Source organism: Ciconia boyciana, chromosome 11 (assembly GCF_034638445.1).
Source record: "Ciconia boyciana chromosome 11, ASM3463844v1, whole genome shotgun sequence".
NCBI lineage: Eukaryota > Metazoa > Chordata > Aves > Ciconiiformes > Ciconiidae > Ciconia > Ciconia boyciana.
The window spans coordinates 13,666,315-13,687,559 of record NC_132944.1 but is presented as its reverse complement, the minus strand read 5'-3'; the positions used below and the strand labels follow the sequence as shown (position 1 = coordinate 13,687,559).

At 41.2% G+C, this 21,245-nt stretch overlaps 1 protein-coding gene across 12 annotated transcripts in view; it reads right to left on the bottom strand.

Annotated features, from left to right (window-relative positions):
• Nucleotides 1-21,245, bottom strand: part of FOXP1 (forkhead box P1) — a 391,241-nt gene that overhangs the window by 153,126 nt on the left and 216,870 nt on the right. For all 12 annotated transcript variants that reach the window (XM_072876061.1, XM_072876057.1, XM_072876058.1 and 9 more), the window contains one exon: nt 15,228-15,409. In XM_072876061.1, the coding sequence (XP_072732162.1) occupies nt 15,228-15,398 (171 nt within the window). In that variant the 5' untranslated portion in view covers nt 15,399-15,409. The remainder of the gene's footprint in view (nt 1-15,227; nt 15,410-21,245) is intronic.

Here is a 21,245-nt window from a genome sequence, read left to right as displayed (position 1 = left end):
ACTTAATAAATTCCTCATTATTTAGCAGAAAATCTATTTTAGAGGACCAAAAGCATCCTTATGCATCTAGCTTCCCCTCATTTCTATGTTCAGCTCAAAGTCTTGGCAGACATTCACTCTTGCATGACATCTGTACTGTTTCAAGATGATGGGAACACAGAAACCTGAAGACCAAAGCTCCTCTGGAGAGGGAGTGGAAAAGGCTGGATGGGATGCACCGCGTAAGGACTGGCAGTGCCCTGGCTGCCGCCTGCAAAACTATGGTATCAGATGAGAGTTCCTGAAAATAAAATCCCTCTGTGCAGCTTCCTGCCTCTGCAGATGGCAGAAGCTTTTGGGGCAGAAGGGAAAACCCTTGGCTCTTCTGGCTGGGCAGCAAAACTTGCGGTACATCTGTGGCTGAGTACAGGCTGGTCAGGTAAGGAATCTGCAGGGCAGGCACAGAGGAGCTGCTCTTCCCTTCATCCCTCCAGGTGTCCCGGATCTTTCTTCCTTTCATCCTTTTGGATAAACAATAATGATATAAGGAGGTTCAAGCACAGTCCAGTGATTTTCACTCGGACATATGGGAGCCAGTCCTTCCATAAAATCCTTTTGGTAAATGGTTCAAGTCCCTATAAAGACCATGGCAATCTAGTAATGATTTCCATGGTTGTCACCTACTGCCTGTCCATAACATCACAAAGAAAAAAATCAGATTAAGAAAAATGGAATAGAAGAAGAGGCACATATCCCTTCCTTCCCTCTACCAGAGTAAGATGGAAACGTGATCGTGCTGAACAATCTTTCATTAGCAGACAGCATATCTGCAGGCAGCTCAAACAGCCTGGAGAACCCTGTCCTCCTTTCCCTTAGTTGAGGTAGCAGTGGATGGTGCGATCTCTGGATGAACGATGCGCATCAGCAACGCCACGCCGGTGTATAGGGCATGCTGCTGACCCCTCCATCGGTGCCAATCCGAGGTGCACGCAGGCACAGGAGCCACTCCTGCTCTGGGAAAGCACCGAGTGTGGGGCCTGATCACTGGATATCCACAACCCTGGATAACGGGGCAGCCCTTGTGTTCTTAGCATTCAGGATCCTTAGTGTCCCCGTGGAAGGTAGACTTAGGCATGCAAACGAGACATGACTGCAATGCAATTACCACCCCAGCTGGCTGCACTGGGTGTATCACTGGTAGAAATACAACAAGTACCAAATCAGATACTTGGAGCACAAATCTAAACAAACGCCTACACAGAGGATCCTGGGGTGTATTCCCAATGTGTCTGAGTACTTTCTCCAGCACAGCACTGGGCTTCATTTTGTCCTGTGTGTGTCTGGCCTTACGGGGACCTCAGCGGCATCACTGACCAGCCAGTGGTCAGCCTTTCTTCTGCTGATCCTGAATAGGGAGATTTCAAGAGGCTAGAGAGAAAAAAAAAATGTCATTCCTCTCCATGGAAGATGATCAATCCTTCAACTGGTAGCTGCTGTGTCACTAAAAAAAGCAGTGTCACCTTACAGGACAGCATGCCGGAGATTTCCTGAAAAGCTGCAGTGGCTTTGTTCAGACACCATGGTCCTACCCAGTGGATGCCCGTCGTTCCTGGAGGTCTGTCCCTGCCCACCACACAGGAGAACATAAAGGGGTTATTTTTTTTCTCTGATAGTGGTCAGTTTTCCATTCACCTCCCGTCCACGGGACTGAACAAACCGAGCCCCAGTCTGGCTCCCTTACTCAGCAAGTTTGTATCTTGCCCAAGATTACTAACAAGTAAATACTCCCAGGTTTCATGAGTTCATTTAACAATAGCTGTATCTCCCCAGCACAAGGGGATCAGCTCCTAAAGACAAGATCAGAGAAGGTGAAAAGCTGGTCTTAGGAAACATGAGATCAGGTACGAAAGGGATTCTTTGCTGTCAAAGCATAATATGTCAGCTTGTGATAAACCTGAATTGCTTCATATACCAAGGATCACTAGACATTAGCTGCTTTTTGTATGGCAATATGGTGCAGAGGTTTCAGACAGAATATTGTTTTATGTTGATCGTGATAAAACTCTCTGTAGCTTTGATAAAGCCTGCATACAGGCTTTTCATTCAAACTAATGAGTGATACTGGCTGTTGGATGCTGAGACACGCTCTTGATGCTTTCCAATGGTTCAACTCATAACTAGGAATCAATTCAGCCTGGATAAGCAAGAGTGTTACTCATCTAAGGGGTTTTGAATGATGATCCCGTTCCCTGTGTTTTCCCTAGGTACACCTGAAAAGGTACAGTGACAAAGGGAGCACCACATGTTGGCAAAGTACATCTCTTACCAGAGGGATCTCCTGGGTTCAGCCTGCTCTGAACAAACAGTTGGCTCACACTGTAATCAGCCATCAAACAGCTCAGACCCTATGGGCTATTCACTTAGCACAGGCCTTTTGCTGCTCTGTTTTCCAACATCTGTTTCAATGCTTGTCATCTCCCCGCTTTAAACAAATGTACTGCAGATGTCTTGTCTTGTGGACAACAGAGACTTAGCGAAGACAGGAACAGCAGCCTCCAAATGAGAGAGGCACAGTTATGGCGGTTATTATTGGGGGGTTCTGGATGGAATCTCTGCATTAAACATGAAATGAGATTTTACACTCGTACTCCCACCACCCCACGTCCCCCTTTAAACCTTCTGGTTTGTCCCTTCACACTTTAGACTGATGAAGGACAGGGATCAGGATGCAGACTGAGATGCAGCCTACTCAGAAACATGTGGCCTGAGTCTTCTCAAAAGATTTATCATTGACATATGCAATTAAACGGGAAGACGCACTCATTGGCTCATCTTTTGCTCCAAGGACAATCTGATATAAGACTGGAGATGGAGGGACGGGATGTGTGGTAAAGATAGCAGCTTCTGAGACCAGATTCTGGCCTGAAAATAATAGAAAAGAGACTTCCTCAGGCTAAGATTGTGTGTCTGGAAGAACCAATAGATGAAATGGGATACACAAGAAGAAATAGGGACGGGTTACTGCGGGGGGTCTCCAGGTGCATCCCGCCTAGGGTGTTCTCTTTATGCAAATCCAGTTTGAGCTTCCACTAGGAAAACCAGCTAACTGAGATTTGGCATTTTGTATTTTTTGTGAGCATTACTTTTGCCCCTGTGAACACATCTTACCTATAGCTGTTTGAGGTTTGGCTGTGGTGAGTTATGTAGTTAATAAGATTCTGACAATCTCACCTTTCATTAGCTTGGTTAATTGGTGCAATAGCTGTAAAGAGGCTGAAACAAGCCAGGTGCTGGCTGGCTGCTCTTCCCGCTGCTGTGTCCTGCCCAGTGAAGGCGACACAGGTTATGTCTACGCTTTTGAACGTCAAATGCAGATGACAGGTCAGTCTAAGAGGCAAGTAAGTTTTTAAAATCAAAGGGAAAACATGTATCCATTGGTAGGTCTTTGAACAGAGGAAAAACAGGAGAAGTCCTGTATTTTGACTTTAAAGACTTCTGACAGCATCTCAAAGGACGTTCTCATAAGCAAGCTAGGAAAACAATCTTAACAAAATTACTGTATATTTGGTGTATGTATCCACAGGTCACTCTCCAAATGGAAGAAGATAGCAAACATGCTGAAGAATTCAATCTTTTCTTACGAACAACACAGATGAAATAACAGACCACTCAGAAAATCTGGGGATGATACTACATTGGGAGTGACTGCAAAGATGGTGGAGGAGAAAGTGGAGAAATTGTCTGTAAAAATGGGATGGCATTTATTAAGGCTAAGTGATAAGATGCTACAATTCAGCTGGAATACCCAAACTTTATAAATACAACAAGGAATACAACTGATTACGCAGCACTTCTTCGGGGGAAAAAAAAAAAAGCCTAAGTATTACAGCAGATCACAAGTTGAGTATGAGTCAACAGGGTCATGCTGTTGCAAAAGTGGCATGTACCCCAGTCAGATGCATAAACAGGAGCACTGCCTGCAAGTTATACACTGGGAAATTCACTGTCTCCACTTGCTCCAGCAAGACTTCAGATGGAGGATCATGTCATTGGAGCACTTCAATTCAAGATGAACACAAGACTGATTGGAGAGAGTCCAGAGGACAGCAACCAGAATGATCACAGCTCTGGAAAATAGGATTTACAAGGACAGAGCTAAGATTGCTTACATTCTGAGAAGATGAAGGGTACAGACATGGGAACAGCATTCATATATGAAAAAGGATGCTGTAAAGAGAAAGGAGACAATCTGCTCTCTGCCTGTTCCAGACAAAACAAGAGGGAAGAGGTTGTACTTGAAGGATAAGCATTTTGGTCAGGCATTGGGAAGAAGCTTCCTAATAGAGAGTTAAGCACTGGAAGACCCTGCCTGGGCAGGAGTGAAACCTCCACTGATAGACTGGTGAGACATCTATCAGGCAGACTCAGGAGTGTCAAAGATAAACTTACTCCTGCCTTTGGTCTGCACAGAAAGACTGGGAAAAAAAGCCTATTTTTCAAAAATCCCCAGAGAAAAAGGCGCAAGATTAGAGAAGAGTTCACAGCAAACCTGGGCTGGTGGGCTGCCCTGTTCTGCATGTGGCTGCAGCGCCCAGCGAAGCCATCAGCCAGCGCTAGAGAAGTTACTACCGTGGGCTCTCGGTGACCTTGGAAGGATCCCCAAACGTGAACACAGCAGACGCTTCCCTGCCCCCAGGGAAAGGCACATATTTTTACTCGCAGTTTATGAATCTTTGACATACAGGCCCTATGACACAGCCTTGGAAGACCATATCTTTTATTTTTTATGCCTAGCAATTGTCCTTGTAACCAATTAGGAAAAAAAGCAGGTGGTCAACAGAAACTCTGCAAAATAAAACCTCTCAGCAAAGCAAACACCATACCTTTCAGAGCAAAAAAAAAAAAAAAAAAAAAAACTGTAAACAGAGCTAATCACTGCTAAACCCTTATAATCCAGTCCTTGCCCAAGTTAAGAGACTGGAACCAAGAGTAAAACACTTCAAAAAGCATTAATTGGAGGAACTGGTGAATCATTTCTCAAGGAAAAGGAGGAGTCAGAACTATTTTAAACTCCAAATGCTCACCCTGTTGTGAAAAGGGGCTCAAACCCACCCTGTCAGACTGGGCTAAGAGACAAGGGGTCCCACACTACCCGCCAGGACAGCTGCTCCAGGGACCAGCTGCCATCACAGGCTTCACCCCGGCAGTCGTAAAGGAAGACTTGTCAAACAGAAAACGGCCTGCTTTCAGCTCCTCTATAAAATATCTACAGTTACCAGCATTCCCTGTACCTTGTTGAGTATTATGTTCAATAATATTAATAGGCTCATATTTACCATATCTTAAAAGCTAACAATCCCATTGCCAGTGCTAATTAAAAAGACAAGAAGCTGAAAAGAAGCAGTGGATTATTTCTTCAATATGGATTCATGCCTAGATTTAATAAAACCTGCTTTAGTGTTATAGCCTTACATTTGTTTCAAGAACACTATAAAAGATAAGTCTGCTTTTTGTTGTTTATTGACTTGGAGGGTTTTTCTTTGGGATCTGTAATATAGCATTACAGCTATGGGAAGGCAATGAAGTAGACTCTTTTCCCTGAACAAAACAACGCTTCTGCTACCCAAATACCATGTCTGGGATGATGGCTCTGAAGAAACCAGCACACTTATTCAGAGAGAACTCTGAATACATGAACAGACAGTAAAATGCAAGATTAGGGAGGTTTATGTGCAATGAACCCTCCCTGTGACCTTACAGGAAGCACTTCATCTACAGCTACAAGTGGGTGCCACGGCCAGCTCTTCCAGGCAGTAGACCGTATGGTTTCTTCCAGCCACAGAGCATCCCTGCCACAAAACCGGAGCTCCCATGCATGCACGCTCAGCAGATCTGATGCCTTCACCCAGGCCAACCTGCTCCGCATGTACGCACCAAGTGCAGTACACATTCCCAGTGGGAATTTTTTACTGCACCATGGCACACAACCTACCAAATAAAAATACTGCACTTAACCTACAACTGAGGATAAAATTAATAATGACAGACACAGCAGTGCCTTAATCAGCCTCTTCATCACAAATGTTGTAGATTTTCCAACAAAATCCAGAACAGTTGCTTTCTGTACACACCTGTCTGTCTTTCTCTGAGTTTGAAGAGGAGGATTGACATAGTATAGGAGGGGGTACATAATGCAACACAACGAAGTAAAGACAAACTACAGCCACCCTCTCAAAACCAGAGCTTTTCTTAGGCGAGCTCATCGTTAGATCAAGCTTCTCTTTTAAGCAGAGGCCAGAAAAAGTCTCCCAGAGACTGCTGAGACTGGACTTTGAGGATCTGAGTGCTACAAATGCTTTCCCATGCGTAAGGAGACTTACACCCCATTTTACTTCTATTTTTTCCTGCAAGATGCTGGGCCCCACTGCTTCATAACAAGTTCCATTTCTCCTTCCCCGTGCCTGTCTGACCTTTCTCCTTCAGTGAATCACTTAATTATGTGGAAACAAAAGTACGAAACAATGATGGTTTAAAAACACAAGTGCCCTAGCTTCATACGGGAGAGAGCAGCCAAAACCCCCAAAGTTGTGGGTCTGCTGCTGATTAAGGATGCCAGAAGGTACTAGGGAAGAGCCACCCTCTGCCTACACAGCCCTTGCGAACGCCTACCCCTGTTTTAGCACGTATCTCACTGATTACTGGAAAAAGGAGAAAAAAGCATGAATGGCAGACAGTCAGTGGTCTTACAACATTTCACTAGTGTTGCAGTTCTTTCCTGGCAGAGGTTTTTTGGTATCAGTGGTAATAACAAGGAAAATTTAAGGAAAACTTGATTTGAGCACGTCAACAGCAACCACATTCCTTTAGCTTGTGATCACTCTAATTCAAATAGACAAGATTTTTTTTCCCCCTCCTTTCCTGCACTTAATTTCCAGGTAGAGTTTGTTGAAGCCTGAAATCCCACCTGAACTTTGGCAAGTCCTTCTAAAAAAAAAAAAAAAAAAAGATCCATACACAAATATTTGGCTAAGCAACCCATAGCAAATTGCGTAATGCCAGTTAAAAGTTGTGTTTTTTAAGTATCAGCCCTGGAGGTTTTATCTGAAATAAAATCCTGATTACTTCAGATTCTGGAGGCAAACTGTGACCTCGCTCTGCATCTCCAAATTTGAAACATTTGTGTTGTGCCCCTCAATAATGATGCTTCTTGCTAGAAAATAACAAAAACCTTTCAAAAAAACTTGCTTATTTCATTTAATAAGGTAAGAAGGCCCCAAACATGCATATAAGAATTAGTCCAGCCTTGAAGGTTGATCAAAAGAGGTCACCCAAAATCAGAAATAAAGTGGTCTATCAAGGAAAAATGACCCATCTCCAGGCATGCAACTGCCTTCTGTGTGCCCGCATGCCCAGTGATGTTTCTGTCCGTAACAATCCCGGTCCTCAATCCTTATGGTCATTAAATGAGGATCAGGATTAGGTCAGCACACAGAACACAAGGAATTATATCCATTTCTTGCATCGTTCTCTCGGTTTGCCTCGGAACACGCACTTCTGTGAGGGCTGGGGGCGAAGGGGAGAACTGCACTGATGAGTTTTGCAACACGTTGCCAGATAGATTAAATAGCCTAACTCTCTCCAACCTTCACTTTATCAGCCTTACTTTCAGTAGCCCGGAAAAAAAAAGAAAAAAAAAGAAAAACCCTTAAAAGAAAAAGAAGAAATATGATTAAAAATAAATTGAAAAGCCCAACTTGTAATAAAGCTGGCACTTGCCCCAGGCTTCAGAAATGTCTGAGACATGACACTGACTTTACAAATGCTCTACAGACACAATATATAGCTTTCATAGGGAAAGAGAGAGATATATTTGCACTATTTAGAGCAGGTTGCAAATACAGTTTGTGTTTTGAAAATGCAGGGAGCACGGCTAACAAAATACAGAATGCAGCAACAAAACAAGCAACGCTCATTCTACAAAACTGTCATTATACAATGTCGCTGTTTACACTAAGCCTCCAAAAAATACCTTCTGTTAATTTTTTTAATTAATGGGGTGCTATACAGTTACATAAACTCATGAAGAGCATTCATGACTTTTGCGTTTTTACTTCATATCCCAATCTTTATTTACAACATTACTGCTACAAATTACAACAATGCTGTTGATATTCTTCTCACTTGCTGTGATACCCAATGGAGCTCCACAGGAGAAAGAACATAACACAGGAAACCATGGCATTTGATTTTGTTCTCATTTAAATGTATTTAAGTCAGACAAAACTCCACTGAAATCAACGGCTACACTAGTGAAAACCACTGCAATTCCACTGCTGCTCCTAAGTAAGGCACTGCCAAACTATCTCCCTACATGCAGCACGTTTCCAAATAAAGTTATTACTTCTAGAATATCAGCAATCCATGCAACTTGTTATTAGTGTGAAACTACTTAAGCCTTAATTCAGCAAGGTGCTTAAGCACATTCCTAATTTTACAGGCATGAGATGTACCCGTGACCTTAATAAGACTACTCATGCACTTACATTTAGGCACATGCTTAAGCATCTTGTGACATTAAAAGCTACAATGAGGAACAGTTCCATGTGAATTAAAGACTACTTTACACCTTCACAGGCACACTACCATTTTAAGTTTGCTATATCCCAGGTTTGGTTGCACCACTTATTAGATAACCCATAAAGTATGGAGATCAATGGAGGTGGAACAGTCTCTAACAATTTGAATAACATCAATCATTTGAAATAGACTTTTAGTTTATATCTGATGCCTACTGAACTTCATTCACAGTGTATACACATGCTGGATAATAGCTTTAAAGCATTCCTTTGTGGAGTTTCCCTAAACAGCACTCCTGAATGTGTAACTTTATTACTTATGAGTAAGCATAAGCAATAATATAAGGGGAGAGTGTACACCTACGAAAACAGCTGGGAACAAACATACCACTGCTGAATTTTCACATGAGATGCAAGGCTAAAAAACAAACCAGCAAACACATTTCAAAAGTTACATCTCTTCAAAGAGCCCACATAAACCTGAACGATTACTGCATGATCTTAATTTACCAGGAGAAGTAAAAGCAGCTATTGTAAAAAAAAAATAAAAAATAAAAAAATAAATACAGAAATAGATATCCACAGCCTAAAGAGGACTTCTGGATTTGGATGTGCACATAATCCAGATGATTACATGTCTAATGACCCAGCTTCTGCATGTACATGCTTGTATCTGTACACACAACTGCAGAGCTCTGGGTGCCAATGTCAAGGTGCTTTGAGGACTCAGATTTATGCAGTTACTTATCAAAGACCTTAGAAGCAAAATAAAACAAAACCAAGGCAAAGAAAAATATAATCTCAGCAAGTGCAGCAAAGTGGTAGTTTCCCCTTACCCTTCAACAGTTAGAGAAAATTTAAGGCTTGTTGATGTCAATAAGTAGTTATAACAAAGACACTAGTAATAGTGAGGATAGAGAATGCTGTGTGAATGTTCTCAGCATGGTTCATTGACAAGAGATCTAAAAGTTGAATTATTAAGGAAAAAAAATCATTGATTCTAAAATCCAGGCAAGGTAGCCAGCCTATGTTAAAACTTATTTAATTTTTCCAGCGCTGCTTCATTCCCAAGCTCTCAGAACCACAGCTTTTCCATTGAAAAGCAAAAGACATTTTACGCACAATTTTCCCTCTACTAGAAAGAGGTATATTGTGCCCTTCAGTGAACATAAAATTGATATTATCATCTCTTAGTTTATATCTCACTACTTAACCTTCAGATTAAAAGTTATTAGATTTGAATGACTAAAAAGACATCATGTCACCTTCCATTCAATGTTGGGAGATAGGAGAACTTGGGGGAAAAGTCTGAACGATAAAAACACAAAGTTACCAGGAGCGTAAAGTTGTTTTTCACATTCTCTGACGAAACAGCACAAGCTCTGCAAATGCAGTGATCTTTTCACCATGTTGTATTCATCAATTATCAGTGTACTACAATACAAATTCAGACACAATCCCAATAGCCTGCATGGAGTTTAATCTATACTTTCAAATGGCTCTTTCAATAGCAACAGCAGTTTAATAATTAGGCTTTATGTCTATTCAGACATAATGACTCAACATGGACGCTCCCTCAAAGTCTAACAAACAAATTTGGTCTAACCCAGTTATGTCAATATGAAACAAAGACTTTATCTTGGATCTAGTTTAGCAGTTTTGTTCTGAAGAGATAAGTCCACATCATGATCAATGGGACCACAAAACTCCTGATGCAGTTTGTAACCTCTCTCCACAGGTTTTCAAAATAAGATGAAACTCACCAAACTTTTTTTTTAAAAAAAAAACACATTAATTTACACTGCGATATATTCAGAATTCTTTCTAGTCAGATCTTCTTTTTGATCTGCCCAATTGCAGCCTCTCAACAATACACCAAATCCCCCATTTCTTGTACACATTTTACTCATCTTTGGACATGAACAAAATCTGAAGAAACCACGTATTCCCTCTGGAGTTCGTTTCCCTCAATCTAACACTTCACATCTCAACATTTCTCAAAACAACTGCTGCCAAAGGGCTCAACTGTGGCGTCTTCACATCGATACCACAGACACCCCAACTGCAGTCAGTGAGACCGACTGTGAAGAAATCCTTGACTTGGGCACAGATGCCGGAACCTAGGCCAAATTCCTGTTGTCTATCAAACATTCTTTTTATCTCCTATACATAAACAAAATTTTATTTTTCATTTGTATACATTCAGTGGAATAAAAGCGTAAAAAGTACAAAACAGGATGCAATGAAATATATATAATGCCACTGATTTTTTTTCAAGGAAAAAATCCCCTTCTTTCCTTACTTTGCGGGCACATGGCAAAACTAGTATTTATCTAAACTCTTCAGAAAGCTTGAAGTGACACTTCATAATTACAGTATAGTTCAGCTCAAAGACAAAGTGAAGAAAAGAAACTTGCCTACTATATAAACTTCCTCCTTGTTTCTCCATGTACCAGTTGCATTTGTATTGCTATTCCAGTTTGTCATAAACACAGTCACCTTGTAACCCTTTTTATCAAGCAGTCTACGCACTACCTAAAAGTACACCACACTCCATCAGACAAGCTATAGGTTTACATTATACAAACATGCCAATTCTGCCTGCTCAGCGCAGGTTGTCAATAAATGCAAGCAATTGCAAAACAGCAATGTGTGTTTTTTTCCTTTAAAGAACACCAATACGAGCCTGCCAGTTCTGCAAAATGAACTCTTTGCAATCTCTGCAACTAATCTGTCAACAAATTACTATTAAAGTCATACCTCCTAAAAGTTCAAAAGCATTCTGGATTAGACAAAAGATACTGAGTTTTATACTCATGGGGCAGTACTTGAAGTTACTGTATCAAAGTGGATCTTGCTATTGATGTGGAGAGGTTTGTATTTCTGCCACCATGCAACGCAGCATTTGGTGTCTTGCTGCTATATATCAGAATTCAACTTTGTATTCATTCTCTTTGTTCAATTCATATTCTTGTTTCTCTGCTAATAACGTGAAGAACACTTTAATGAATAGTCCTGAGGATAAAAATGAAACACAATAAATAATATTTATTTTATAAGCTAAAAAAGAAAAAAAAAAAGAACTGGCTAGGACTTAAGCATGAAACTTTCTATATGAGTAGACGTCAGAAACCACTGAAGCAACTAAAGTTGTGATCATGTACATTAAAACGCAGTTTGTCCCCATGAGTCTTTATTTATTACTCCTTAGTAGGCAAGAGTCACCCCGTCATTACATACTTTCTGTCCAAGCTTCCCTTGCCCAGCCTGACTTTCAGCTTGTAGGTCACTCCGACACCCCTTTTGCACCTCCCACATGTTTTCCGTGATGCCTCAGAGCCAACAGATGTTGCCAGACTCTGCCTGGTACCCCGTTCCCAGGTTTTCTGCCCCTGTGGGCACCTTGGGAGCAAGCTCCTGAGCCCCACTGCCTGACCCCATGCCAAATGCCTGCTTCTGATCTCTTTAGGAAGTCCAATGACCCAGGTAACCTTCATGCCTACTCCAAGTTTTATAGGCAGGTCACCAAAACTCTGCCCATTCCACCTCATCCTGACAGTCATTCCCACAAGATGCTGACCACTGGCACCTGTGGAGTCAGCAGCAGCGGGAAGGCAACCTCTCCCACCCTCAGTAGGTGCCAAAATACTGCGAGAAAGGGTTTTCCTTCCCTTTCAGTCTGGTTCTGGGGGTGATTTCTCCTACATGTATCTCCATTTTTATCCAACTCTTCTACAGATGTACTGTCCCTGAAGAGTCATTTGTATTGCTTTGTCTTTCTTACTTCACGATTACCAATATAAACATCGGTTGGAGCTATTTGGTTTTATTATACATAGCAGAACTCTTCCCTGCATTTGCTACTCCCAGCTTAACAGTACATTTTACAAGATTGCTAATGCTAAAATAATTTAGCATCACATCACTCTCTGTCTCCTTGCATGGCAGAATCACCCTAAGATGACATGGGAAGTGTAAAACTTGTCCTACGAGTCCTCCCTGCACTTACTACAAGAATGCTCACACCGTACACTGTTCCTTCAAACATATGAACATCTGTGGTGTTCCGTATTTTTCCATGGTAAATTATTTACAAGTTTGTAAACCCATTAAATCTTCCTAAAAAACCTGAAGCATTTCTGTTTTCCTCTCTCATACTAACAAAGCTATTAGTCTTTATAAATTCATAAATTTCACAAAAAAATGTGAACCAAAATTCAGCACAGATGCTTTACACAAGCCATTGTATGTCCCGGTTTCACTGCTCAGCTACGCTCATCACAGGAATACACAACTAACCACAACAGCAAAGCTCAAACTACCCACCACTGACTTTTTTTTTTTTTTTTTTTAAGACAAAACAAGTGCCAGGTGGCAAAAAGAAAAGATTTGAATGAAATGCTCTTAAGAAATAGCTGTTTAATTCAGAACTCATTCATTTGTATTGAAGAAGCATTTTGTAGAACGCATTCTGTTAAGTGACCTGAGAGCATATGTTGTATACGGAGAAACATCTAAACATTATGCTCCATGTTGTATGTGTATCTGTAAATGCTTGCATTAGCTGTCTGAAAACAACGGGTTTTTCTTCTTTTCAGCATTTAAAAATATTTTGCAAACACTAAGATTGATATTTTTATGCTAGCTCTGATTACCCTTTTGTTGTTATCAGGTCTTTTTTTCCTTTTCTTTTTTTTCTTTTTTTTTTTTTTTTTAATAACTGTTTTAAACTTTGCAATCAACTTGCTTTTTAAAAGATAAACTCCATGGAGAAGTTACTCATCAAAACCAATTAACAGCAGAATTCAAACACAGCACATAAAGGTCTTTTAAGAACTTGGAGAAAAGCAAGCTCCCCGACCACGTTTATTGTACTGGCAGAGGATAAATAAACTATAAGCTAAAATCTGAGCTGTGTGAAAGCAATCCTGAGCCTGGCAATCCTGTCCCCCAGCCCTGCACCCTGCTCCCACAGGGGCTGGCAGCACTTGTGTCTGTGCCAGGCACCATTTGGGGGAGGGCTGGAGGACCTGTGTAGGAATGAATTGGTGCCACTCCTTAATTGACCAAATGGGTGGCTGTTGAATGACACAACCCATTACACGTGAGATTACAATGTTATCTAAGGCGGCATGAGCCCTCTGGATGGCTACAGAGAAGCCCTGGCACAAGGCACCAGCAGTGAAGGTTAGTAACTGGTGGTAGGAGCAGAGGAGCAGAGGTCTGAGCAACTCTGGTCTGTGGTGTGCACGTGTTTGCATGACCCCCCCCCCCCCCATTTCCCTCTGCACAAAGCAGCATTGGTAAATTCCATAGCGCTCCTATGGAAAACACAGCATAATTAACTCATTTTGCTACGAAGCCTTTTTAAGACGAGACCTTTGTGTTGAACATATTTTACTGTTCCACTCCTCTTCTACTGTCCTATATTAATCAAAGCTGTAACCCCCGTTGTCTTTGCACTACGAATCAGAATGTGCCCCTGGCGAAGAATGAGGGAAAAGTCAACAGGAATTAAGTTTCAGTGCAACTGTTTACTCAACTGTGGCCTGCAGTTATTGAAATTTTATCCGTGGTTTTGTGTGACTACTGCAGTAATGAATTCAGCATGGCTGTGATTTTCTCACTGATGGTATTCTTACTTCAAGTAAAAACCTGTAGGATGAAAATGATTCAAACAACCGAAGTCTATGCATTTAGTATCATCCATTTTTCTGACTTGTTTAATTATGGCAGCTTTCTGTCTTATGTTGGCAAACGGGGTCCCCTGCTCCTCCACAAGCCTTCAGTTTGCTTTGTTTTTTGAGTGCAGGTTTTTTCTTCTCCACAACAACCTGCTAAAAAGATCACTGTACACTTAGGGGAGTTTTAACCAGCTGCCAATCGCTTATTTAAAAGGTTTTAAGAATGCTTATTGCATTAGAGAAAGTGTGGGTTAGGCATAAGTGTATTCACCATGGCTCTGCTGCAGCCTTTGTTCCCAAACACATTAATGATAACGCCCAGCACTTTGGTGTAAAATTTCCTCGAAGGGTTTCAAAATTTTATCAGGGAAAAGAAAAAGACAAAACATATTATGCAGATAATTTACACTGGTGAACTTGGTCACTTCCCAGAAAATGCACTAATTTAAATAAAAAGGCAAAACACACAATTTGGTTCCGATTCTTCTGAATTGAGGAGTACTGACATGGGATGTATTTATTTATTTATTCTGACGTTTTGCCGCAGCAGATACCTCCGCAGCCTTTCTCGCTAATAGAAAACATTCTGTTGATAGAGGTTGCTAGGTTATATTAAAATTTGTTGCAAAAACAAAACTTAACGTTAGTGTATTTTCCACCCAGTGACATATTTTGGAAACCAGTTATTTGTATATAGCAGTTCACCCAATCACTGCCACCAGACTCAACACATTCAGGCAACGGAAGCAAGCCCTGATCTTTGGGTATTTCCAAGGAATGATTAAAAAAGAGCCCTGGAAGAAAAGTCCAATGTTTCCCTTTACATTAACGATTGCAATCTCCTACAGACAAAAATGTACAGAGTGTCGTAGGCAAGTCTTAAAAGCATCCTCTGACTGGCAAATACGAAGGGTTGGGGGGGGGGGGGGTTTAAATGCTTCATGCTTTTCCTGTAAGTAGGAAAAACTTGTAATATGTCTTACAGTACCTGCTGTTGCTGAAGATGTGCTAAATCTGCAGCCCCAATTTCAACTGAAGGTGTCTCGCCGTTTGATCTCACTTCCCGCAGGCTGCACTCTAGTAAATGGTTGCCACCGCTCGCTCCATTCTGAATGGCTGAACCGTTACTTTTTGTCTCAGTCCCAGATTCTTGCATCATGACTCAAAAACCTGAAATAATTTAGGGGAGGGGAAAAAAAAAAAAAGCAGCTGTTAAAACAGTTGCTGTATATAAGGAGACATGCCCTGTTTTAAATCCTGCCAAAACTGTAAACATTTGTCATTTCCCTTCATACGATTTATCTTTCATTAATGGTTCATGCTACTAGTTTATGTTTATTTATCTGTTGGTACAGCTATAATTTTAGGAAGTTAGTTCTGTTCTAAATATAGTATTATTTGCTCAACATCTTTTTTCCCTTAGAGAAAAAAAAATATTTTTGAATGAACACACAGAATCCATAATTAAATTTCTCTAGTTACATCTGGATGCTTTCCTTTGAAACGGATGAGTCATTCTTTGCAACATATGATGGACAATATCAAAAACTTGATATACACTATGTAGGGCAGGTAGGTGAAGCAGAGCATTCACTATTTCAGTTTCCATTCACACCATGACATTGCCGAATTAGCACCTTTTATTACTCTGAAGCAATTTAGGCTAAGTCTGGGATGTGCTGGACACCATCAGTGTTCGTTTGGGGCAACCTGCTTCAACTGTTCACAGAATTAGTTTTTTTGGCAAATTTCTTGGCTATGGATTTGGTCTGGCTTTGGATGCACTATGGCATTACAGTGAAGAGCCTCCTGCGTTATTTGGCTAAACATCATCTTAGTAGCCACAGCTATTCAGAGCCGGACCTCTTGACTCTTGGTGGATGTCTGTCCCTGGGTGCTTTACAATGCTGCGCTCATCAGTTATATCGGTGGGTCACAGGCCTCACAACGAGGATGAGGATGAGTGCCCACTTGCTTACCCCAGAACTCCTGGGATTCATACATCTTGGGAACTGTCAGCATTTGTGCTCAAGACCCCCCAAACAAAGCACATATGCCAGTTTTCAGCTGCAAACCGCTACCTTTGAGATATTTTGATGAGTTGTTTTATAGGTATTTCCACCTGCAAGGCCCCAGGTTCCAGGATTTAAATGTTATTAGCCTGCTCTGCTTCCGCCAGCCCATCCCTCCCTCCCTTCGTGCTCCGTCTCTCATCCTTACCCGCAGGGAGAGGGGGTATGGTAAGCCAAGCTGCACGCTCTGAGCACATTGCCTACTCCACGTTAACTCACCACATGCACATGTGAGCCAAATGCCTCTGCTCAGGGTAGTTCACCTTGAAGTTAAAATACTTTATATTTAAGGAAGAATCTGCTTGACTTCAGTAACTACCCCAAACCAAAAGGAAGAAGAAAAATCCCTTCCCTTCCAACATGTAAGGGAAAGTATCAACCAGAAAGAGTGAGAGAAAGCAATGTATTTCAACAGAAAAGTACCAGGGGAAAACGCTTTCCCTGGGAATTCCAGACGTGTAATTTGGAGACCCTGGCTGCTGAAGGTGTGCTACCAGCTAGAGACAGAAATTCCTCCTTCCAGCTCTGGCTCCCTGGGTGTCTGCTGGCCCTAGGTGACATTCAACATCAGACCCCACCCGTAGAGGTACACTCCAGCCCAACACACCAATGCCAGACCTCTCATTCATTTGGTAGCTTCAGACATTCATAATGATGATCCATATGGCTGATAATCAAAATGTCATAACTAGGAAGCAGCTGACTAACGAGGGCTTTGTCACCACCATGCTCCAGCGTTAGCACTCCTCGCTGATTCACGTCCGAGGCGGGTGAACCACTCATTAGCCGGACCCCGCTCCAATGATGACGGGATCTATTCATGCTGATGGCCAAACACATGGATGGTGCTAGGACAGATTCAAATGTTCTGATTACATTTAAATAAATTTCAGCTGGTCTATGGAAATTTCTTTCAATCTGTTTTGCGAAATCTTCGAATTATGCAAGGGGACAAAAAGGCTCGGGGGCTCATTATAAAGCTCCTGTCAAGTCCCTTGTAAAAGCTCCAGAGATCTAAACTAACCTACAGCTTTCCCAATGCCACTAGCAAATGCTTTTGGGTTTTAACATGATGCTGCTCTATAACACAGACTGAGCATGCTGTGTTTTTCATTGTCAGCACTATAAGGAAAGCCCACAAGCATGATAAAGTCTAAATAAGTGTTTACACCTAACAAGCAAGGCTGGATTACACACCAGGCAGCAACTGCATGGCAAAGGTTGCTTTGAAAGAAGAGACAGGAGTGAAATTCTCCAGACAGCTCACAAGTTACTCAAAGGTATACCATGCAATTTTTATATGCTACACTACTAAAAAGGACACACCTCTTTCACCAGAGATAAATAAAAAAGAACTGATGTAATTGTTTTCTGCTTCCACCCAAATTTGGGGTCAAGCCCAAACTGGAGAAAATGAAGCATTACATTAATTTACCTCAGCAGAAGATCTGGAGAAGGATGACCACCATGTAAGATCGTGTTAGCAGGTTAAACCCAGAGACTCATGTCTTTGACTGTTGTGATGCACAATCGCAAACAGTGGATGGCACATCACCACCACATAGACCACACCCAATGGAGGAAGGACATACTAAAGAACTGGTGGAAGGTGCCTCCAGCAGATACCATGGTGAAGAGAGATGCTAAAACCAATATGCCCACGCAGTAAAGAAGCACATTTCATTTTCCAACACTTCTGATGCAACAAATGGACTGGAAGCGAGAACCTGGATGAACTGCTAAGGAGGGTCAGAGAAAGCACCAACCAAAGCTCCAAGATGCCTCTGACAGCAGCAAGAAGAATGCGTACCACTGGGGAGCAGATCTATCACTGCCTGATCGCAATTTGTTGGCTTGCCCTTCTGAGCGAAATATCTCCCGGACACAGAAAATAATTCACAACCAAACTGGCCAAGAAATTATTTATTGTCTCTAGGATTGCAAAATGCTCCTGGAAAGAAACAACAGTAGAAATTGCTACAATTTTTCCAACCTATAGGACTCAGAAAAAGATGAATTATTTATACTATTTGGTCACAAAAAGATCATAGCTCTTGAGAACCTTGTCCATGACAAATTTCATGCTCTATTTTACCTTTTGAAGTACCCCAGCCAGTTACCACCCGAGCTGCACAGGGCTGGCCCCAGCCCCTCCACTGGCTGTGCCCACCCTACGTATCGTATCCAGCAGGATCGGCAGTAGCTATCAAGGAAACGGAGCTGGAAATGGAGTTTGCAAAGAGAACTTCAGAAGAGTAAGAAGAAAATCGTGATGTTTGGACTTTCAAAAAATTATTTTAAAAGCAGAAGTGAACATATCTGAGCAAATTTTGCTTTAAAAACACCCATTCATGGACAGTCAACTTCAATATACCTTCAACTGGACACCAATACAAAACAAATCCACTTTGCTAAAATACCTCCAATAGAAAACAGGATTTTCAAGGGAGAAAAGATAAAACTGTTTATTTCTTCACTGTAGTCAAATGTGAGTTGACATAAATAATCACAGTTTGGTTTGATCATTAAGCGTCATGTCATGAAAATCAACCTGCAAGAGCTTTCTGCAAGAATGATTATTATTTGTCTTTTTGAGCACACCTAAATGAGCTGAGGTGATAGTACACCGAGGATGGCTGAGATAATTGTCTCTCCTCAGCACAGAGGAGCGGGCCTTACAGAAGCCTGTTAGTGAAGTCTGTCATTCAAAATTGTGAAAGAAAAAAAGCAAAGCGATGTTGACTTTATGCAACATGATTAGGTTCTATGGGAAATGAACTCAAGCTTCAGGTCTAGTGCCACAAACTATGATTCTGGTCTGAATACAACCCCAAGTAACCAAAATAGTGCTGAAGAAGCTGTTATGCAAAATGATTTATTACAGGAAATACAGTAGTCCATGAAAGCTTCCACGACATACAAGATACCATGTGCTGACTTAAATTTAATGGCAAAAGAGCACGTCCATCTCATGCATTCTGCAAAGCAGAATGACTCTCATATCAATTCTGCAAAGGAAAATTTATTTTTACATCCTAAAATAGATGGGTTCTTACCAGTATAAGTATCTTTCTTTCCTTTTTTTTAAATAAAAATTCTACGATATTTCACGTTAGGAGGGATAGAGTATGACTCTTAAGATTACCAAAGGTGACAAAAGATGTTTTTCCCCTATGAAGGGACCAAAGCTAAGCTGCAGTATGAACAACAACTTGTAAAATTTTATCCTGAAATCAAGGAGCACATAATAAAAGAACTGTTCTTATACAACTTAATGTCAGCTTGGTTTAAAAATCTCACAACAGTGATTGATTTCTCAAGATTCCCATCTTAACTTGCACAAAACCTTTTCTAGCTTTGATGCACAGTCAAATACAAAGCCAAAGCTGTACAGTTTGGCCCATCTCCTTGGTGAATATGTCACGTTCAAGGTAACGGAGTAAAATTTCAGTGGAGTGGATTCAAAGCAAGGCACTCTGTCAATAGGAGGACAACAGCTAATCATCTTCCAGATGACTTGGACAGAAGTAGGGGACAGCTAATTTCTTAAGGGCATGGTCAAAATTGAAAAAACATAAGTTGGATGTGAACTTTGGCTGTATCAAAACGATCTTGAGGACTCCAATGTCGGTGTTTTGAACTAAAAAGACAGAATTTGAAGGAATCCTAATTTTGAAAATGTTCTGTGCTAATCTATTAAAAAAAAAAAAAGTCCATAACATCACAAAGACCAGATGCTGCAGATACATGGTGCTCAGCTCCACCAGACTATTTAGATGAACAAGGTTAAGCATGGAGATTAGCAGGCAGGAGGTGGGCACTGAAGTGTGCAATTTCTGCAATTCTTCTACTAGTATAGTTTCTAAAGACTAAGCAGCATTGTTTAATGTCAGCATGAGGGAGGATTTACTGATTGAAGCACCCGTCAGAATAAGGACCCGCTGCAAGTCTGAAAGTCTAAGGGACTGAAATTCAGATGTATTTAGATGCCTCGTCATACACAGAGGCATCTGGCGAGACATTTTTAAGACTCCTGAATAAGCACGGACCTACGTCTTTAAGCATCTCATCACCTTTAAAAAACTATCCCTGGGGTCTTCTGGGCCTTAAAATCTTTGTTTTAATATGCTTCCAGACTCAGCCTGGACTACATGTTCAAAATGTAGCCTGCATCTTTCAAAGTTACTTCCAAAGCTGACGATTTTATTTTGGCTATTAGTACTTGGAGGTGTTTGCAAATACATATATACGCACATAAAGATCATTCAACATTTCTGTCCCCTGGGAACAGTTCTAGAGCAAAAACGTTGTCATAATACAACCTTTTTTTGTCACATTTGTGAAAGATTTTAAGCTAACAAAAAGTTCAGTCTTTATTCCAGGGCAGTTAATTAAGGTTGACCAAGTCAGACAGAAGTAAATTAACTTGGCTGATCAATTATTTATATGAAGCAGAATAAATGCCCTTAAAGAACTTGTACCAGCCATGAAAGGACATGTAAATTAAACACAACACAGATTTATAAAATATATTTCTACTTTTATAGACAGAAGAGTTAAAGGTAAAATCAGATTTAAGTAAGTGATCAAATGACAAGCTCTAGTCCTAAATTCTCTAGCAGGCATACTATTCATACATGTATGGTTTATAAGTAAACATTTTATCTATTTGTTGCAAGCAGTTCCCCAAAGCATGCTCTCAGGACTAACTTTAGAGCACTTGTCTGTATAATTATAAAAACCCACCCAAACGGTGTTTGGAAGCATTTCATGACAACGCAACGCTGCAAAGGCAGGATTCTACCTCTTGAAAACAAAACGCGCTCCAGGACATGACTGACAAGGCAATACACAAAGCACGAGCAAAGCTGCTTCTTACCCGCAGCACAGGTACAAGAGCAATGCAGAAGCAGCCTGGCACTCCCAGCACCGCC